Here is a 22,014-nt window from a genome sequence, read left to right as displayed (position 1 = left end):
GCTGCTACCTAGGGCAATAAGAATAAAAAGGAGTGCCTAAACAGGAAATACAACCATATCCATAAATGTGTTAACGACACAAATTACTATATTTTAACAAAGCAATTCTACCAGATGCAGCAATAGCGCACAGTCTACTGCATGTACTGAGATGACAGCCTTTAATCTAATCCACACAATGGTTACAATAAAGACATTGTAATATAGTGTCGGCACACAGGTCTACTGTGAGTCCTGGACAGCACACAGAGCAGCAAAGTGATTCAGAACAATATGCATGAACAGAAGTGTGACACGTTTGTGACCCAAATGGATGATTGCGTTGTAGCTGCTAAACCAGCCAATGCAGTGAGAGAGAGAGCGAGAGAGAGAGAGAGAGAGAGAGCAGCACAGAGAGAGAGACAATGAGAGACAGAGGGGGAGATCAAAAGGTGAGTACATGAGAAAAAGAAAGGGAGCGACAAGAAGAATGGAAAAGGGGGAGAAAGAGCCTTTTATGGAAATGGTGGGATAGCGGATTAGCCTGGCTCTGTGCTCTGGAGAGCCTCTATGTTCACAACCACTTTGGGATTACATGGATTTGCCCACCTTCATCCCTCCACACACACACACACACACACACACACACACACACACGCACACACAAAAACATATTTATAGATACACACAGGTTTGGGCTGCAGCTGGAGCTTGGAAATGTCTTCAGGTAGCCAAAGTGATCTCTCTTTTTTATTCGTGGGTCTTTTATCATTTCGCTGTTGTGTGAACAGGATGTCCAAATAAGCTCAAAATAAATCAGAGCGGATGTTCTTTCTCCTGTCAGTTGCACACACACTTCCCTCCTTTTTCACTCGCTCTCCTCCTGCTTACCTTAACAGCGACGTGGAGCTTGGCGGTCTTCTTGGAGGATCCAGATGCTTCATAAATGGTTCCATCCAGATCCACAGACATGGTGAAGACCGGAGCGTGAACCGGGCCCGACTGGGACAGCAGGCGATACTGCAGCCCCGGCCGGATCTGGTTCAACCGCATCAGGGCGTTCATTGGCTGGTTGGAGTCTATGGCTTTACTGTCCAGGACTAATGCAAAAAAGAATGGAGGGGGTATGGTTACAGTATAAAGTAGAGCATATCAGGACAGATCTAATAAGGTTTTGTAGGGGGTGTACCAATTATTCAGCCGAAATTGGACAAACTGGGCCAATTCAGAGACACTGTATGCAATAAATCACATTTTCAAAAAGGTTTTCAGCCCACTCAACGGTTGTTTTCATGATGAATAAAGGTGCCTCTCTATTTTCGCTCTCTTTCAATCACTTTCCTCGTGTTTGCCAATATCTAAAAATGCCTCTCTGTCTCCATTAGGCGTGGATCATCTTCTCCTTGTATGAAGAAAGAGCTGGGGATGGTTGGGTGGCCTACTAAAACGTTAGCAATCAATACTATTGATCTGGCTGCGAGAGATGGAAAGGAATGTGGAGAGAAGCAGACGGGGGAAAGTATAGAAGTGGAGGAGACACGCAATGCTTGTCTGCAGACAACAGAATAAGATTACTTCCATCTCTAAGCATTGCGCTGCTTCCTTTTTAGTGGTTTGAGTGAAAATAAAATGTAAAATAATTGGTGTGAATTAACAGAAAAAGCACGAGAAACAGATTTAATCACTTATTCGTTCTTTCCTTCCCTCTCTTACCTTTCCTCAGATTCCTCTTCATCTTCTTGATGAGATCCTTGTCATCCATTGCTCCATCCTCATAAGGCCTCTTCAGACCTAAGCCTGAGAGAGACACCCAGAGAGAAACATACATAAAGTTACTCATCAATCATTGACTACAAGAGGTGATGAACACAAACAAAGGCACTGAAAACAAGCAATATGTGAGAAGAAGCATTAAGATGAATAAACCCACAGACAAGGCAAAGCAACACAAATTCAAACAATGGGAAAGACATAAATATGACAGCGTTATGAGGAACCAAAAGGCTTGAATCGAAACGTTCCTCAATAAACGAGTAAAAAAACACGGTGGAAAAAAGCAAGCTAAACATATTTTTTGTGGCGCTTCACATGGCAGCAATATTGACAGCGCTGCCAGTGCTGATGTGTAGAGAAAAAAAAAACAGCAAATGCATCCAGAAAGGTCACGTCACGTGTGAAAAGATCTGACAGGAAGTCCGACCTATGACCGAAAGCCATCTGCCTGAATGCTGAAGGTTTCATGTAAGAAAGACGGACTGACGAAAAAAAGCCTTTTCACAGACGGAGACAAAGTAAAAAATGGTAACATAAATAATCAGGCACAGACACAGACAGACAGACATGTGGAGGATATAGTGGGCAGAAGATAGAATGTGGACACACCTTCTTTATCAGACCAAGGGTATTTCTGCGATGGCTTATTTGAGGGAAGAGGCTCCATCTCCAACACCTTGTAGATCTGTCCGAACGCCATGAGTCTGAGAGCATGCTGAGAAGATAAAGACAAGTTGGAAAGAACTTGATTGACAGTATGGACACAGTATGGACTGGCATAAAGGTACTTCAGCTTTAGTATTGCACTTTTCCCATAATGCTGATTGAGAGTGTGTTTCTTAGACCTTCCCTGCCTCCTAAATGCCACAGAAGACGTCCAGTTAAGGCAGTAAAGCCATCACAACACAGACCAATGCAAAATGAATAGCCTGCAGTTTGCTACATGTATCCAAGACATATAGAAGATTTGTGGTTTCACGGTAGACTTGTAGCTTCCCTCGTGAAGAGGAAGATGAATCCCCGACGTTCTTTTTGTTCTGAAATTCTGTTGTCGCATCTTCATTAAAGCTGCTGTGCTAATGTAGGACAGAGGTGGTACATTCTGGTTGAATAACTGAGACGGAGAAGAATTTCATTTCGAATATTCAGGCTGATGTAATGATATTCATCTTCACAAATATCAAGAGGCCAAGTCTTAGCATAGAAGCACATGGGCACAGGTGTACATCATTAAGTGAGCACCGAATCTATGGCCAGGTCTGTGCACTAATGACAAAAGAACACAGAGAATCAAGCATGTCCTCAAAGATATACTGACCAGTATGTGTGTGAGTGTTCATTTATCATTCTCAATCGAGTGTACACATCCTCAATTTACACAAACAATCAGAAAGATGGGCCACAGTGGCTCTGCTAATACACAACCATTAGGGAGGTAGAGTGTCTCAGATATTCATGAGGCCTGGTGTAGCTCATTGACAGAACAGCTCCCTCTCTAATATCTGCTCTTGTATCTGCTCCAACACAATTATCCCCATTGACATTCCAGCCTCGTTCAGGCTGCCTTCAAAGGAAATGGACGGCAGGATTCACTAAGCCATGCGGCTCAGAGGCTGCCCTGCTCAGTCGAGTGTGTGTGTGTGTGTGTGTGTGTGTGTGTGAGAAGGAGGACATGACGGCACGCACGCCCCAAAGTGCAAGCACACAAATACCGTCCCCGGGGTGTCAGAGATGGATTTATGGGTTACAATGGCAATAGTTTCCCACACCAATCATTAAAATGCAGCACCACACAGCGCCTTCTGGAGAAGCACACGCACAAGTGTGTGTGTGTGTGTGTGTGTGTGTGTGTTTGTGCATGCAGATTGTGTGGTTAGGGTGGTGATGGGGTCATTCCGTCTGGTAATAGGCGTGTTGCTTACAGATTCCCAAACACTGACAGCTCAGGGCAAGTGCAGCTGGGTGATAACAACTGTGTTTTTAAGCTGATGTATCTCTGTGTGTGTGTGTGTGTGTGTGTGTGTGTGTGTGTGTGTGTGTGTGTGTGTGTGTGTGTGTACCTGTGCACGGTAGGTAATGGCCTCAGCCTGCTGGTCGGTCATGATGGCTAGTGTGTTCGTTGGCTCTTTCTCACATGGGTCGTGTAAACCTGGACCACCTTGGGGAAGCCAAAGAAGATGATACACACACACACACACACACACACACACACACACACACACACACACACACACACACACACACACACACACACACACAGTCAGTTGTTGTCACTTTATACACTTAATTCAAAAGGTAAAAGTCCTCATCCTCTACTTGCTCCACATTTGTGTTATATCTATATATATATAAACATTCATATACACTGCTCTTTCCCCTTTTAAAATATATTTATTATATATTTAGCATCCAAACTCAATTTCTTAAGTCAAGTAAAATTAAACTCAGCTTTCACACACTTTTGAATATGTTTTGCTAAGAGTGTAAGAAACCCTGCAGCTGCTCCTAATTAAGATGCTCTCATAATAACGACTTTCCTCAGACAGCTGTGCTGGGTCACCGATAATGTGTCGACCTCTCTTAGAGAGTAACGGCTCAAAAATGTGCCAAGCAGAGCCTCCACATATCTGCTCATCTGCCCAAACCTGGCATGAGGCAGTGCCACTTTGCATGGAAAATACACAGACATGCTCCTCTGCTGATTTCTTTAATCTCTCCTGCGTATGTATATTTGTGTGTCCACCGTGGATCCATACCTGGTAGCAGTATTCCTGAGGCCAGGCACTCCATGACTCGACGCAGGGCTTCTCCAGCCCCGAGAGGTCTGTTGCAGGTGGCTATTGCCTTCTCGCAGATGAGCTCTAAGGGCTGCAAGAACACACACACACACACACACACACACACACACACACACACATATGAAGACAGATGAACATGCAACAATCATTCAAAAAATGTCTCCCCATGTGTTGCTTAAATGTTGTGTACACATGCTATATTCACATAAATATAAGTCAGCTTTATCGCTAACAAAATGAAAAGTACTTCTGTCAATCAGATATTAATGAGAGCCTGTTTTGGGTTCTTCAGCCTTGTACGGGCCACAAGGTTCACTTATGAATAAAGACAGGAACCTCCCATTACAGCAGGGTGATGAAGGGTATTTTGTATGCACAAATGCAGACAGCAGCATATAAAATGAATGAAAGGTCAAGGGGGCTGAACACTCCCTTGTTGTTTCACAGGATCAACACTCAAACACGGGGCATGTGGCAGCAAAAGACTCACCCATCCCTTGAGAGGTTCCCAGACGGGGTGTCTATTGCACATGTCTCTAAGCATCCTGAGAACGATAACGCAGGACTTGAGCCCGTTCACTCGAGCCTGAGAGAGATCGAGCGATCGAAGGGAGAAGGAGGAAAGGCGGAGGGATGCGAGAAGGAATTAAACAGAAAGAGGGAGGAAAGGGAACACATTGAGTGCAGGAGGAGTGGTATTTGTGCAAACACATACAGATAAACAGCCTGCTTTACAAGACAAAGACACACAATGAAGTGATGGCTTCTGTCAAAACCCCCACAACACAGTGAGTTCTGAAGACACTAAACATTTTGAATATAGTTCACTCATCATGTTTTACTAAAAGTATTCCTCTAAATTAAAAAAAAAAGATGTTGTCAGTAAGGTAAGTGAGTGGGGGAGATAGATGGGGGGAGGGTATGGGGGGGATCAAAGGGAAGCACTGACATACTGTACAGAGCAGGCAGGTTCACATAATAGCCAAAAAGAAAAAACAAGTATTAATCATTGCTTTTGTAGCCTTACGATTCTTCTTACTTTCATCTTTTTTGCCAGTTCATATACTGTCCAGTGGGTGGAGTGTAAATAAAAACAAACACACTTTTTGTGCAATATTTGTTCAAGATTTTGAAGAGCAACAATCTTGCTAGCTGAACTGGTGATGACTATGCATACGAACACATGTTTACCAGCCATATCGCCTTTAACTTTAAGACCACTTGTAATGATTCTAACGTGTAAATTAAAACTGACGATAGTAAATCATGTTTCCATGGTTTGAATCTCTTCTAGGTGAGTCTGGTCTGATCATTAGCACCACAGTATTAGCTGGCAGTGAGTCTGTGCCCTCTGGGCGAATCGTCAGGCTACAATAAGCATCGGGCAGGAAGACAGGAAGTGAGTGGGTGCCGACCTGGAACCACTTGGCGTGTCGCAGCGCTGCCAGGGCCAACAGACATCTGTGTCTATCCAGCACCTCCCCCTCCTCCTCCTCCTCCTCCTCCTCAGCCTCCACTGTCTGCGCAGCAGCAGCACCCAACACTGCCACAAAACAATAACAACCCAATGTAGAGAACGTGAAACACGCACACGTCATGTCTGAGTGTGTGTGTTTGAATTGTGCGCGCGTGAATGTGTGCAGACGCACTTGGTATGGAGTGCGAATGCACACATACACAGACACACATGCATGGATATTTTTGGTACATACAAGGTGCTTTTCATGCCACAAAGTTGTTCCCCTCCTTGTAGAAAGCGCCGACTCTCTACAGGTCACAGATCTGTGATGAATGCACAGTAAAAAAAACCCCACCTCACTTCTATAAACGGCGTGTCATTTTCAACACTGTGATAAGTCGAACATGTGTTAACTGCATCGCATGTCGACATCTTGAGCACATAGTAATACAGGATGCTCTGTCCCCCGTATGCATACAGTCCATGTGTTGAAAAGGAAACACGCTATTCAACAGAGATTAGGTCGTTTTCATCCGTCCAGTCACCGACAAATCAGTGAAAGGGAGAGCAACCGGAGTCATGAGGGAGGAGACAACTTTTTGGGATGGAGAGCCCCCCCAAAGACATACACCAAACAAATACCTAAGGAGTGTTTGATTTAATGTGTGGGCATTGTTGGGACACATGCGTTCATTTCGCTGTGCCCAGCAAGGTAAATCAATCTCTCCTTTGTGTATTTGAGGAGGATTTCATTCATTTTGATCCAATCCGCGGCAAGCAGGAGTCAAAATAGAAGTTTCATTTTTCATCTGGATTACTTCAGGTGCACTTGATTTCACAGGCTCAAAGAAATATGTTGCAGAGAAAACAAATCAAACTCCCTGTCTGGGCAAACACAGAATCAAGCGCTCCTAAAGTAGAACTGAAAAGAAAAGAAAAAAACTAAAATCTAAGATAGTTTGACCCAGTCTCAGACAAACACAACACAGGAGGGATCCAGGCAGGGTTTAGTCAGAGCATCGGGTTGGTAAAAAGAGGAGCATTCTTGCGCTTTTTATATGTAAACGTTTGATTCATGCCGCCGAGCACACCCTGATGGTTGAGTTACGACGAGCCCACCGATTCTGCTGCTTCAGTATTCGGTATATCTGATGTGCAAGGCGAGCCGAATCAAACGCAGCAGTGTATGAATGAGTGTGGTTACATGGGTTTTCTGAAGAGGGTTTATTGTGTGCGGGACCGAGTGGAAGTGACATAAAACACGCTAAAGAGCCCCTTGGGTCTCTATGAAAACACCACTAGGTAAATACTTTTCTGAATCCCTCTCCCGTGAAAAGAAAATCCTTCCCCGAAGAAATATTAAGTTGAAATGTCAAATGTGTGCAATGTGCAGCAGCCTGAGCACATCTACGTCACATTATCCCTGGACTCATCCGGTCGCTGTAGCTCCACCACCGTCGGATGCGTGCGGTGGTGGTGGTGGTGGTGGTGTGTGTGTGTGTGTGTTTGTGTTTCTATGTGGTGTGTGACGGTGTATCTGAAGGTCTGTCAGCGTGAACACAGCTGCATGCGGGACCTCTCTGATGCTGGTGGATCATTATAGTGCTTCTGCTCTCGCCTGCCTGTCCTCCTACTGCTGCTCTGCTGGCTGAACCCTCGCTCTGCTCTCCTGTTTTTAATCATTAGCTCCTTCTGCGTTATCGACGCCGTCCTCTCTTTTTAGTCCGATTCAAAAAAAATTCCACAAATGTACCCTCACAGCCCCCTTCCTCCCTGCTACACGCATGCAACAACATATATTCAATCAAATGCTAAACTATACACAGTCTTGTAAAAATGCATACAATCAAACACAGTAACCCGGATTCACACGGCGACTGATTAAAGTGGCAGATGAAATTAGCACGCACTATATTAAATCAATGTATCGATTGCCTTACATCAAATCAGAAGGCATTATTGATCAAAGCTTTTAAATAGCCAAGACTTACTGCTTCAATCCTATTAAATGTGTGCCCCGTGCCGTTTGTGCATTACAGCTTTGTGTGTCTTTCAGAAATAGTCTAAACAGAAATACGACGTTGTAAAACACCTCTGGTATCTGTGCCTGTCGATGCACCTGTTAATGTGTGGAAGTCTTTTTTACGATGTGACCCTATTAGACGGACCGGCCCACATCCCTCACCGCCGCGGCCGCCTGATGATATCTGAGCAATTAGACATCTAGTGTGACGGGCGTCTCTATCCGTCAGGTGCAACACACGGCCGTGTGTGTGTGTGTGTGTGTGTGTGTGCGCTCCTCCTCTTCTCGATGTGCGAGAGAGAGAAAAATACGAGCGGTCCTCTCCGTCTTGCCGTGACGTACGGCTAACCTCCTTGCTATCTCTCATCTGTCTCTGAGACCGGAGTGTCTAGTTGGACGGGAGCCACAGGATGGATGAGCAGCTTGCTACTGCTCGGTTATTGATTCCGCTGGCCTGCTGGCCTCGCCGTCCCGTCCCACCTCCCACAACCACTTATAATCAGTTCCTGCTACTGGGGGAGGGGGCGGGGTGGTTGTTATTAGACTGAACACTGAACAATTCCTATGCGTTTCAGCTCCTGCATGCATCCTGCAGCCGTCTCGTCTGTCAGTTAATGAGGTCATATCTCTTGTTTGAGGCAAATTCAACTGTTCTATTAAATATGCAAATACATTATGAAATGAAAGAACGTGTTGGGGTGTGTAGCAAGAAAAAGGGAAAAAATGCAACTTGTGTGTTCCTACCTCGCCCATTCTGCTTCTCCTGCTCCTCCTTTTTATCATCCACTTCCTGCTCCTCCTCCTCCTCCTCCTTCTCCCCTTCCTCCTCCTCCTCTTGTCTTTCCTCCCCATTCTCCAGCTCCTCCTCTTCCTCCTCCTCTTCCTCCTCCTCCTCATCTTCCCTCATAGTCGGCGAGGTGAGGGTGATCGTCAGCGTGAGTTTAGGGTCTGTTGTAGTTCGTACCAAGATGGCCGCCTCGGGCAAGGAGCTCGTGACCTCATATTTCTCTTCTGTCAGCTTCTGTCATGTGTCAAACGAACACAACTAGATGGTCAGAGCGGCCGAGGTCACATCATGACATCATGACTCCGTGCAGATACAAAAAATAAAAGAAGGAAAAGAAATCTGAGCCTGCTTCTGGTATGACGGGAGAAATATCAAATACAAATAAAAACAGAAACTGAGGATCTCTTGGTATTTCGAAACGCGAGACTAATATCTTGAACTAAAGCAGGATTTTGAAATGTGAGAAGGATCAAACTTGCTTGTCCACACATGATAATGGGCAAACAGCACAGACTTGTTTTAAAAGTCACATTTGTGCCAACTCTACAACGTCCATCTTGATCCACGTGTTGCTTGATACAGTCATGCATTTAAGCACACATGTGACTGCAGACAAGGAGTAATGGAATAACAACAACAACAAAATGTCTTCATCTCAGAACGACCTGCAGACACAAATGATCACACAACCACACACACACACACACACACACACACACACACACACACACACACACACACACACACACACTCATTAGCTCCACAGGTACAAACAGGTACACACACACTCACAAAAACCATGTAATGTCATAACTGACTATAAATACTGAATAAACAGAAGATGTGAAATAAATCACAGCATAAGTGAAGGAGTGTGTGTGTGTGTGTGTGTGTGTGAGTGTTTGTGTGTGTGTGTGAGTGTTTGTGTTATGTTGTATCTAGCAGAGGGTCCATCTACATCCCATTTGGCCTTGATGAGAAAATCAAAAACTCTGTTCACTGGGCCGAGACATGAGATTACCTCTCCGTGCGTGCACGTGCACGCACGCACGTAATGCCGTTCCCTCCCTCACACCACTTAACTACTAAAGACAATAGGCAGAGAAGAGGCTTAGGGGCAAAATCTATTCAATGCGTAATTTTTGCACTAGTTGGTCATTGTATATACAGTATATATATATATATATATATATATATATATATATATATATATATATATATATATATGCATCTGACAACGGTGTACGGTGTTTACAATTGGGAGTCTACATAAGGCCTAAAAAGTAGAATACAATTGAATTCCCAGAGCATTTAAGATTACATGTAAACAACTCCAAGAGTGAAAGTCACAACATGTAAAAAACGAAAACATGTCTGCATGTTGTGTGCACTCTGTGTGCATTGTAAGGGTCAGTGTGTTTTGTGTTCCTGTATCATGACTTGTTAATGAGGAAAGCAGACACTGAGGCAGCGACGGGAGCATTAATCACACATACATACTAAAACCCCTCTCAACTTCCCACTTGACCACACTGCTGCCTTCTTATGTCAACAAGCTTCTCTCTACACTTACACGTGAACTTATACACACACACACACACACACACACACACACACACACACACACACACAGAGCAGCGAGTTGCCAAATCCAAGCAGAAACACTCAATCAAATGTGGAAGCTTATCCAAAAAGCTTAATTTGTGGGAGAGGACAGTGCAATAAAAATAGAGCTTTTTGGATCATATTTGGGAGACTATGACTGAAGGTTTGATGCAAGGCTAAGATGCATTGTGTGTGGAAAACAAAAGACAGAGACTACAAAGCAGCATCATGTGTCTGTGTGTGTGTTTTCTGACCTCTATCTGTGTGGGCAAATTGTGACAGACAGTGTCCAGCAGTGTCTGTGTGGGTTTGTCTCTGCACATCAGCACCAGCTCCAGGTCCATGTCACCTTTGATCAGCAGGCCTTTGGCCACGAGGCCGATCCTCATCACTCCACACAGCACGCCGCCGCCGCCGGGCTCTCTGTTTTCAAAGAAAAGCAGACAACAGGTAGCATTCCCACCTCATGTGGCTTTTAACAACGCACGTCAAATCACAGCAGAGCAAATTCAAACGTTACGTCACGTCTCATGAAAGAGAAGTTGTGAACCCTTAATAAATGGAGTCATGAAGATGGCCGACCATGGAGGCTGTGCCCAGAGTTTGTCAAGTGGTTAAGGTCATTTCTTCCTATTTCCTGGAGCTGCACGCGCCTCTGCTGTTCATCTTACTCTTCAATAAGTGCATTTCCCAATATGTCGACCGATTCCTTAATGTTGCCTCTGACGTCATGTAAAGCTTTATATAAATAATCAATCCATTCACCTGTTGCTGTCAGTGGAATCCTCAGTTTCATTGCTGGGCTCGTCGCCAGTTTCGTCCTCCTCTGTGCTGTCTGCTGGTTGGCCGTCGACCTGGCCGGGGACACCGCTGCCGGTCTGATCCAGCCAATCGGAGACGTGTTTGAGGGCGCACTCGACGGTGGACACCAGCGTCTGAACGGCCTCCAGCTCCTGAGAGGAGGGGTAGATGGTGGAGTGCTTTGCCATGACGTGGCGGTCATCGTTACTGAAGGAACGGAAGGACCTCTGGAGAGGAAGGATGAGTGAGGAGTTGGTTATCAAATCTAGAACATTCTGATTCAAATTGACAGGAAACGCAAAAAACACAGAAAACATACAAACACGCTGGCACCACAACCGCACAGCAAAAACACTCATTCACACTTACTGTCCCACCAAGCGCGAGTCAAAAAACAGCTTTCTGTGTGTGTTGCTTTCATGCAGACTGCACATATATCTTTCTTTTTTTATGGGAAATAAATCAATTTCTAACTCAGTGACAGCTTCCATTTAATGGCATTGACCCTGACACGCACGCACGCACACGTTCACACAGCTATAGGAAATTCATCTGACCACCATCCTCATATCCTCTCCACCTGTCCTAATTCAATCACACACTCTGGACCTGGGAATTTATCTCGGTCTTTCTCATTTGCTCCTTCTTACTGTCTGGGAGTTAAGAAGTGAGGGGCGGGGGGCACCGGAAGGAGGAGGTCGGGGGGGGGGGGGGGTCAGATGGGGGGAGCACAGGGGAGACTTAAGGCTGTGGGAAAATGATCAAATGGTTGATGCTCAGGAGGCTGAATTCAACGACGAATGGAAAAAGTGAAGAGACGAAGGGGAGTAGCAGGTGCAACTGAGACTTTTGGGATTCGCACTCTGCAATTAGCACCACCCAGAAGGGTCCCTGTGCGTTTATGTGAAAACACCATGTGCATTACATGTCAGCTGTTCACGTCTTTTCACACGTCACGGAGGGCTCAGGGGTTGGCTTTGTTGTGTGAGGAGATTGTTCAAACATCTGACCGTTAACGTTAAACTAATGTAATTTAATGTAATGTGAAACTGATCCGACGGGGGACTTAAGTGGCAACGTAGAGACAGGTCGATGGGATAACCCTTCACGGGCATAGTTACACTGAGAGTGCTTCATAATCTAAACACTCTGGGGCAACTGTGTAGTTAATAACAGAAAACAATACAACAAATAGAGGATATATACACACGTACATTGCTTGTCATAACACACTGTTGTTTGTAGCTTCATGTCTCCTCCTTCACTTATCTTTTTCTCCGTCTTTACCACTCTTTATTTCATTTTTTTTTTTTTTAAACGTAGAGACGACATGGTATTTATCGTCTGTCACCTGGTTAGCTGAGCGTGAAGGATGAGGTTCACTTCTCATCAGCAGAGGTTGTGGCAGTAGTGTGCTGGGGGGCGCCTGAGGTACATAACCCAATTCAACACGAGTAGGCTGCTCTCAACAAGCTGCTTATCTGCAAGACCCACATTTCCCTTCATTCACTACACACATCGAGTCAAAGGGAACCGCACAGCAGCCATGCTAATTTACACACACACACACACACACACACACAAGAGATGACCTTTTTTGTTGTATTATGGATAGTGTAGCTTGAGCGCTACTATCAATCTAATTGAAATCCAAGGACCAAGCGCGCGCGCGCGCGCGCACACACACACACACACACACACACACACACACACACGCACACGCACACGCGCGCGCGCACACACACACACACACACACACACACACACACTTCATCCCATCCCTAATTGTACGGGTGACATTCTCTTTCACCAGATTGAGTGAGATAAAGCTATTAACAGAATGGAGGACAAGCGCTGCACAACACCGGCAGCCTCTCCGCCGGTGCAGCTCAGCATGCAGCGCGTGGCGCAAATAGTCGTCGGGGTCGGACTCTACGTTCTCCAACACTAACGACATAGAGTGAATTTCGATTACCTTGAAAGAATTCGGCAATGTTAAAAAAATCTGCATCATCATCAAGTCTCGTTTTGATCACACCGACATGCTCGGCTTTCATTTGACATCTTCTGACGATCAATAGTAAGATATGTTGTCTTCTACAGATCTCCCCCCGTGGTCTGAGGCATCCTTCAGCCAAACAGTACAGTCAACACAGTTTCAATTGTGCTAGAACATCAGCTGACGGACCAACAACAACACATACAACACATGAACAAAATATAATGTGTAAGTATAACCCCTGGTGGACAAAGTAAGGTACATATGTTGATGCGTTTTTCATTAATTAGATCGTTACTGAACATTGGCAATCGATCACCGCACTGTTCCTTTACTGAGCCATGAGTGATCAACGTCAGCAACTGGTGTTTTACCTCTTCATAGAGACAATGTTGTATTTTTGGCTGCAAGCAGCGTTGTACAAATACAGCGAGTGTACCTACACGTGTACCTCTATACGTGTGTGTCTTAGAGCAGTGTTTAACACACCAACAGTTGCAGGTTTTATGAGCCGTTGCTAATGTGAGCTTCTGCAGCCATAAACCACATTAGGAAGAGAGTGTGGATGTATCTGTGTGTGTGTGTGTGTGTGTGTGTGTCGGTATTACTCGACCGTGGGGGAGTTGTTGCCCTGCCGCTCTGATCACCATGTAAATCAGAGCAGTAAAGGAGAACTCACTGACAGGAATCGACCCCCGAGGCCAGCGTGTGTCCAGATAACGTTGCAGACATTTAGACAAGCGACACGATAAGTAAGCTGTGGCCGAGATAGGAAGTGATGCAGGAATCTCACGCTTCCACAAAGAAAGGTTGAGTGAAAATGTCAAAAACTAACCGCTATACGCTGTGTTTCTTCAAAACGTTCTTCAAATGGACTGGACCAAAAAAGAAAACAATGCGTCTGAAATGCTCTCTGGTGAATCAGGGGGAGTTGCCCTTGTGCCCTCTTCACGACCCGATTAAAAAGACACACCCTCAGTCCGTTAAAGACAACACCTCGGTTGTCCTTGAATCCATCCTGACCCAGAGGTCAATCACGCAATATGTTCTCCTGTCCAAGTGAGCGATGTGTGAGCGTGTGATTGAGAGTGAAATGAATCTCAGATCTCTATCCAGATGTCAGTAACAACCCCCAGAGTCAATAACTAACCAAAATAAAAACTCTGTCCAATTTCAGCACATTGACCTAAAGCTGATCCTTGGAAGAGGAAATTCAGTTCAGGGGTCTTACTTTAATGCCGCTATCTCTACAAACTGAATATGCATCCAGAGTCGACAACGTAAACAGAAGAACTCGTAACATGTCTCCAAACTTCTGCTTTAAACAAACCGCTTTAAATGAACAACATCATGCACTAGAGTTGGTTGCAGCAGCCATAAATCCAAGCGCTGATCGCCGATTTGATCCCTTGCCATGTCCTAAAAATAGAGAGGCTTTATGGCTCGAAGCTATAGACCGGACCAGCATCGCATCATCGCCAAGACGCTCGCTGGCCCATGAGGAGAGAGAGAGGAAGATGAAGAAGAGCTTTTGTGTAGCAGGATAACAGAACAACAGACTGAAGGGGCCGGGCAGCAATAAACCTACATTTATTAACAAACGCTCAGGTACAGACATGGTGTATTAAAACAAAATAACGGTCGCTTAACAAGAAATAAATGCATACAACTTGTCACAAGTTACAATCCGACTATCCATCAAATTGCATTGACATCTATAGGATCTTTGGTTTTCCATCAGCTTTGAGGTTTTGCTAAGTACCTGTAAAAAATGAAACCTGGCAACATCTCCACAACAAAGTGTGCAAAGATGAGACACACACACAGACACACACACACACACACACACACACACACACACACACAGTATCGAGTATCAGACAGGCTGTAAACAAGCCAACAGTTTAGCCGACATTATCCAAAAGCACTTCCCTTTGAGTGTCAGAAATACTCGTCTGGTTGTCTCACTGCTCCTGTTCCCAAATATCGCAATTAGCTCGGAGAGCGCAATGTTGTTTTGAACGATGACCAAATAAATGAAAATAACACAACGCCAGAATTATCCTTTAACGTGTCCCAGGACAAAATGTCCCCCAGTAATTACCTGAATGGTTGACACGTATAAAAAAAAAACGACTAAGCTGTTGTATATCTTGTTTTTCCTTCTGAATCACTCGTTAGATCCTGTTATTAATGTTTTAATAATGGGAATATGTAGTAATGATGCATATTATTATCAAGAAATGAAAGGACACACATTATTTCACTGGTGAATGACCTGGGCACGGATCTACACTGTGGCATGGCACTGCACAGGCCGGGTAAATTCAACATTTAGCTCCGAAGCAGAATTGTTTCTCTAAAGCTCAGACACCCAAAACAAATGACAACTTTGCAAAGAGCCAGATGTGACTTAACAAGGGAATCTGTTGCTTGTGATTCTTCCCCTGTAGGATTCAGAAACACAAATGCACTCACACTGTCAACTCCCAGCTGTCTGCAGACCCCCAGCGCTCACCAGCGCTGTGCTTTGTGTGCATACATTTGAATGCCATCGTGCTCTTAGACCACACAGCCACCAATTACACTCCATTTCACGCTCCGGTGGGGCCAAACCGGCTGGCAGACCCACGTTACATAACCGCTTCACACAGCATTTACAACTCGCTCTGCACTGAAGAAAATCAAACGTATCATCACTTAAAAATAAAAAAGTATGAATGACACGTGCACATAAAACCCATATATTACCCACGCGCTACTTCCATCACTTCCATCCATCACCCCCCCCCCCCAGCCAATGAGGCCCTGAAATGAAAGCCTTTCAGTTCAAGGTGTTGTGGTTAGACAAGCACCCGGGACAGTAGTGACGCCGTCCCTCTAGAAGCATCAGAATCCAATGATTCTCCTCTCCATCACTGCCCTGCCCCCCCCCCCCCTCTCTCTCTCTCTCTCTCTCTCTCTCTCTCTCTCTCTCTCTCTCTCTCTCTCTCTCTCGCCATCTGCTAAAAAGTACCTGACCCAATGCCAAGGACAAGACTCTCTGGAACAAAAGCAGCTGTGATTGGATTCCATACCGTTTACAAAAATCATTTATTTTTAGAGCACCATAGAGAAACATTGTACTGTATGTGTGTGTGTGTGTGTGTGTGTGTGTGTGTGTGTGTGTGTGTGTGTGTGTGTACGTGCTAAGGCAGCACACCTGAGGCGTTTGTGCGCTCTTATTTTTAATAAGGCATGTGTCCTGAAGTGCACGCCGAGTGCTTGGAAGACCACACACACACACACACACACACACACACACACACACACACACACACACACACACACACACACACACACACACACACACACACCACGAGAGAGAGTGAGAGATGAAGGAGAGAAGAGGACGACAGAGAAGGCCTCAGACAGTAGAGATCGACAGAGATAAAGACAACTGGAGTTTAATATTTTTATCCAGCTGCAGAAACGAACGTTTGTCTGCACTGAAGCTGACAACACATCCTCGTAAAAATACACCGAAACCCAGAAAAATAAAATAATATAAAACTATAAATACCACGCAAAACTTTTTCAGAGAAAATGTCACATTTGTGCAAGTGAAGTTGAAGGAAAAATATATATATTTAAAAAAAAAAAAAACACATCACAAAACAGGCTTGGAGTGATGGATCAAGCAACAAAGACACACAAATAAAACTCAGCGCCTTCTCCGTAACATCCAGCAGCCTCCGGGAGAAATTGCATTAAAAATTCATCCTGTGATTTATCTGCTCGCTCTCTCTCTCTCTCTCTCTCTCTCTCTCTCTCTCTCTCTCTCTCTCTCTCTCTCTCTCTCTCTCTCTCTCTCTCTCTCTCTCTCTCTCAAATTGCCACATGTGTTCAGACACTCACACATGAGAGCAGGGTAAACGTACATCAAAATATATGCGATAAATCATCTAGCGGCAAAACAACGTCAAACTACCGGCCCTCTCAAGTGCCCTGATAAACATTTCATTAAAAAAAAGGATGCATGAAAAAAACAAAACATAGTCATCACCGTCTGCAAAACACCTTCATCTAAAATGTGCTGTCAGCAATCCAGCTTGTAAAGCAGCCACTCCAAACTACAGTACCCAGCCTGCTTTGCACTAAAGGAAGAGAGTTTCTTTTCTCTGCCCTTTGCCCCCCCCTTCAATGTGTCGGCATGGTTTTAAAGGTTTATGATGGGCCTATAAAATATTATGACCGGAGCGCTAAAAGCAGATGAGCTGACGTTACACTATTTCTGGGCACGCTGTTACAGTACGGCCATGTCTACAGGAGGGAAAAAGCAGAACACAATAAAATAAATAGAAAATGATGTCATACGGAAGAACAGGAAAACGGGCTAATGAAATACGTTTCCCCGTTTCGACAAAAGCTTTTTTTTTTGTATTCTTTTAAGGGAACGCAGTTATGTCTTTTACTAATTGTAGAGAAAGGAGTATTTTACATTCAACATGATATGAGAAGCCAAACTGAAACCACAAAAATTACAAAAACTTTCCGCTTGGCAACACCAGCGGCGTCTCCTCCAGAAACCGATGACATGTACAAGGACAGAGCCGTGCAACGTGCCCGACAGATACCATATCAAGCCAAAATGTGTGTGTGTGTGTGTGTGTGTGTGTGTGTGTGTGTGTGTGTGTGTGTGAATGAAGACGCAGAGAAGCACTGTGGACATGTAAATTCATTAAATGCAGAAAGCTGAGAGGAAAGTCAATAAAGACGCCGTTTGGTGTTTTGTGCGGTGACACCCTTTGCCAAGGTCACCCTCAGTATTTGCTGCATCACCATAACTCAAGACTAATCACACACACACACACACACACACACACACACACACGCCCACACACACACACACACACACTAGTCTCATTACCCTTGGTTATTTATGAGCTCAACCATGTGCCCTCTTCTGCGGGATCCAACCTCAGCAACATCTTGTTTTCTCTCAATCATTCATTTTTCTCCCCTCTCCTCCCTCCTTCCACTCTTCCTCCCTCCCCTACAAACCACTCTTCAACCTTCTCTTCCTTTTTCCGCTCATTTTTTCCTCCTTCCTCCTCTTGTTCTAGTTTTTAATAATTCATCTTTTGCTCTGCTCGCCCCCCTCGGGGGGAAAAGCTCCCACTGTCACAGGCCAAGAGCATTAATCAATCCCTCCTCTCTCTCTCTCTCTCTCTCTCTCTCTCTCTCTCTCTCTCTCTCTCTCTAACCTCACTTCTCTCCCCCCTTTCTTCCCTCCACACTTCTCTCTTTGCTTCCCGTATCCTTTGTGCTTTTCATCTCCCATGTTTCTGTCCATCAGTTATGTTTTGACGCTCTTATCTGCCCCCACTTGTCGTTTCCCCCTCCACTGTTCTCTTTGATCTTTTGACACGCCCTCCTCTCCTCCTCCTTAAAAACACACGAGCATTTTTTCTGCATCTTTTTCCTCTCGTAACACGTCTCTTGTGCTAAGGAACAAACCTCATTTTCATATTTTTATTTATTTATTATCAACAAATGAATACGGGCAGGATTTGACACATTCATTCCTCGCATAATTACTCAACTATAGGAATATAAGCTTATGGAGGAGAACAAATTCATTGTCTTTGGATCAAAATCACAAGAAAAACATCTGGAAAACCTAATAAACAGCCAAGAGTAATTAGACTGATTGTGGTTTTTCTGTTTAACACCACTGTCCTCTTCTGTTTCCCTTCATTGTTCTTCATCTTCTTCACCTCCTCTATCGCTTTCAGGCTTCTCCTTCTCCTCTTTCTCCAATGTCAGCATGTATCCTGTATAGTTCCGCCCTCGCTACACAATCTCTTACCTTGAACTCTCACACCCTCTAGTCTGGAGAGTGTTTCCTTACTCTAATGTGGATAATTCACCAGCATCCAAGCAAACACAACCACAACACACACACACACACACACACACACACACACACACAGAGTGTATTACCATGCCTGCAGGAGGAGTGGTCGCACGTTTCCTTCCTTGTGACGCCCCTCTTCTGGAGTTGCTGTGCTCGTGGTGGTGGGGGGGGGGGTTACCGGTCAGGATGTTGCTGTCACGCCGTTTACGCTCCTCATGTGCTCCTCCGTCACTCTGGCCACCACTCGACGGGAGGTTGTGCTTCTAAGAAGGGATGGAGGAGCAGAGAGAGGAAGGAGAGAAAAGGATGAAAGGTTGATCGGCGCATCATCGACTATATGAAGGGAATGTCATTCTGCTTCTTCTCCAAACACAAAAAAAGGAAATAAATGTAGATTTTAAACATAACTAAACTATTAATACAACACAATAGGTTTTAAAAACCAGCATTAACCCCCATCACATTACACCAGCATTAGTCTAACCCTGCAGAACCCAATCCCACCCGTACCTTCAACACCCAATTTACTCTCACACGCTTCCTAAGCAGGGCTGCGGTCCCCGTCCTTGAGTAAAAGATCTGACAGAATGGTTGACCAACCCATGTGGAGACATGTGGAAACACACGCACGCACGCACGCACGCACGCACGCACGCACACACACACACACACACACACACACACACACACACACACACACACACACACACACACACACACACACACACACACACACACACACACACACACACACACACACACACACACACACACACAGGCTTTCATTCATTTTTCATGAGCTGGCAGGGGTCTGAGGGAGGGGGATGTAATACAAACTTGTTCTTGTTTCTATACACTGGGTTACACACTTAAGCCACACCCTCCTCCATTTACACACACACACACACACACACACACACACACACACACACACACACACACACACACACACACAGACCTAATTGACAGTCTATATGTAAACTAGTCTTTCTTCTGTTCTTCTGGAAAAATATACATATGTACACACACACACACACACACACACACACACTCACACTCACACTATCTATATGTATATATAAATATGCCAGTGCCATCGTGGCTGCACTATGATATTTCCAACCACTTTATAGAAGAAGCAGTGATGAAATTGTGAAAAAAGAAATATGATGTATTACTGGAGACTATTGTGTCTTTGAGCTTCCGATTCACCCCGTGATGAACAGCAGAGAAAGCGGCAGCAACAGAGGGGACAGAGCAGAGAGTGACGAAACAAAAAAGCTGGACATGAAATGACAATGTTTGGAGCTCGAGAGCGAGAGCCGGACCACTGTGCTCGAGTTCTATTTGTGACAGTTATGGTTCTAACCCGGCTTTTAGTGAACAGAGGTGACAGTAAAATAATACTGAAAACAGAGAACGCTCTATTTGACACACAGAACAAAACTAAATTATCATTAAATTATTCAAGGTCAGTAAACTCATTATTTATGGATTTCCATGCCTGTTTTTGTAACTTAATGATTTTCAAAGATCTTGAAGCTACTTGTGTCTTCAGCTCATCTTAGGGCTCCGTAAAGTAACCCAAACATCTGGCGACGCTCTGAACACACAAGCCAGTTTTTATCAGCGCGGAGCGAGCCGAACAGATACACAACGTTCCTGTTCACAACACCAAATGTCAACAGACACATCTGGTCAAAGTCAAACCACAGCAATGACATTCATAGAGCCATGGTGTGTTCACACGAGAGTGTATGAGATGATTCCTCAAAGGTCTTCATGGATCGCCTATTTAAGCAGGTGTCGACAAATGCAACAGCCTTAACTGTGACATTTTTCAAAAACACACAGACGAAAAACAAAACATTTTAAACTATTTATTGTTGAGAAATTTAGCTAAAATGGGATTTAAAAATAAGAAAAACCTGATAATGACAAAAATGGGACATTTTCATTATCATTATCCATTCATCAGCTGATTACTTTCTCCAAATCAGTTTCCCTGAACTTCAGGTGATGCTCTAAATGTCTTTTCTTGTCTCGTCGGAGCAAAAGTCCAAAACCAAAAGATATTCCACTTATAATAAAATAAAACCCTCACTTTGGAGAAGCTCAAACAAGCAAATGTCTGTCAGATTTGCATGATAAATCATTGAAATTATTTAATCAATTATAAAAAAAAATATGAGCAGATACATTTTCTGTTGATTGGCTCATCGTTTAATCTAAAAAAAAAAAAAAAATAGCCTCCAAAATAAACACTCATTGCTGCATTTTGAGTTTCATCAGAAACCCATTCGATGAAGCAGACACTGCGCTGCTACGGAAAACAATACAGACACTCGTCCACATACGTCTATTAGGGTCCATCACAGACACCAGACTGCAGCTCTGCACCTTACAGGACTATCAATGACAGTTTCCTTTTTCATACGCTCTACCTGATAAATAAACACCACCTCTTATGTGCAGAGCGTCTCACCACCTTGAGACTACTGAACATACATCCAGGTTTCTAGCCGGATGCTGTCGGGGGACCGAAAAGATAAACACGCATGCGAATGCTGGTGAGCGGACCTGCTGGGGGGTGGGGGGATTAAATGGAGGTGAAGCTGCAGCCTCTCAGTGAACGCTCAGCGGGCTCCAGAGGGAACGAGAGAGAGAGAGCGAGAGAGAGAGAGAGAGAGAGAGAGAGAGAGAGAGAGAGAGAGAGAGAGAGAGAGAGAGAGGAGACGCACGGAGTAGTTAAAGAAAGGTCAGTGAGATGTGCACCAACAGGAGCACATAGGTGAGCGGCAAAAAAACGAGACAAAGAGCAGAACTAGAAGGAGAATACGAAGTGGTGTAAAGGGACAGAGGGGGATGGGATAAACAACATGAATGGCATA

The 22,014-nt window shown here is 44.6% G+C and overlaps 1 protein-coding gene across 7 annotated transcripts in view; it reads right to left on the bottom strand.

Annotated features, from left to right (window-relative positions):
* Positions 1 to 22,014, bottom strand: part of strbp (spermatid perinuclear RNA binding protein) — a 71,065-nt gene that overhangs the window by 14,789 nt on the left and 34,262 nt on the right. For all 7 annotated transcript variants that reach the window (XM_068705830.1, XM_068705831.1, XM_068705834.1 and 4 more), the window contains 11 exons: positions 19,210 to 19,386; positions 11,190 to 11,452; positions 10,679 to 10,847; positions 8,777 to 9,053; positions 5,966 to 6,093; positions 5,041 to 5,136; positions 4,509 to 4,620; positions 3,813 to 3,910; positions 2,362 to 2,467; positions 1,693 to 1,776; positions 871 to 1,079 (listed from right to left, as the gene is read on the bottom strand). In XM_068705830.1, the coding sequence (XP_068561931.1) occupies positions 871 to 1,079; positions 1,693 to 1,776; positions 2,362 to 2,467; positions 3,813 to 3,910; positions 4,509 to 4,620; positions 5,041 to 5,136; positions 5,966 to 6,093; positions 8,777 to 9,053; positions 10,679 to 10,847; positions 11,190 to 11,452; positions 19,210 to 19,212 (1,545 nt within the window). In that variant the 5' untranslated portion in view covers positions 19,213 to 19,386. The remainder of the gene's footprint in view (positions 1 to 870; positions 1,080 to 1,692; positions 1,777 to 2,361; positions 2,468 to 3,812; positions 3,911 to 4,508; positions 4,621 to 5,040; positions 5,137 to 5,965; positions 6,094 to 8,776; positions 9,054 to 10,678; positions 10,848 to 11,189; positions 11,453 to 19,209; positions 19,387 to 22,014) is intronic.

Source organism: Cebidichthys violaceus, unplaced genomic scaffold, assembly GCF_023349555.1.
Source record: "Cebidichthys violaceus isolate CVI_PGR_0920_01 unplaced genomic scaffold, fCebVio1.0.p SCAF_12, whole genome shotgun sequence".
Taxonomy (NCBI): domain Eukaryota; kingdom Metazoa; phylum Chordata; class Actinopteri; order Perciformes; family Stichaeidae; genus Cebidichthys; species Cebidichthys violaceus.
Note: the sequence above shows the minus strand (reverse complement) of the source record. Positions and strands in the feature narration are given on the sequence as shown.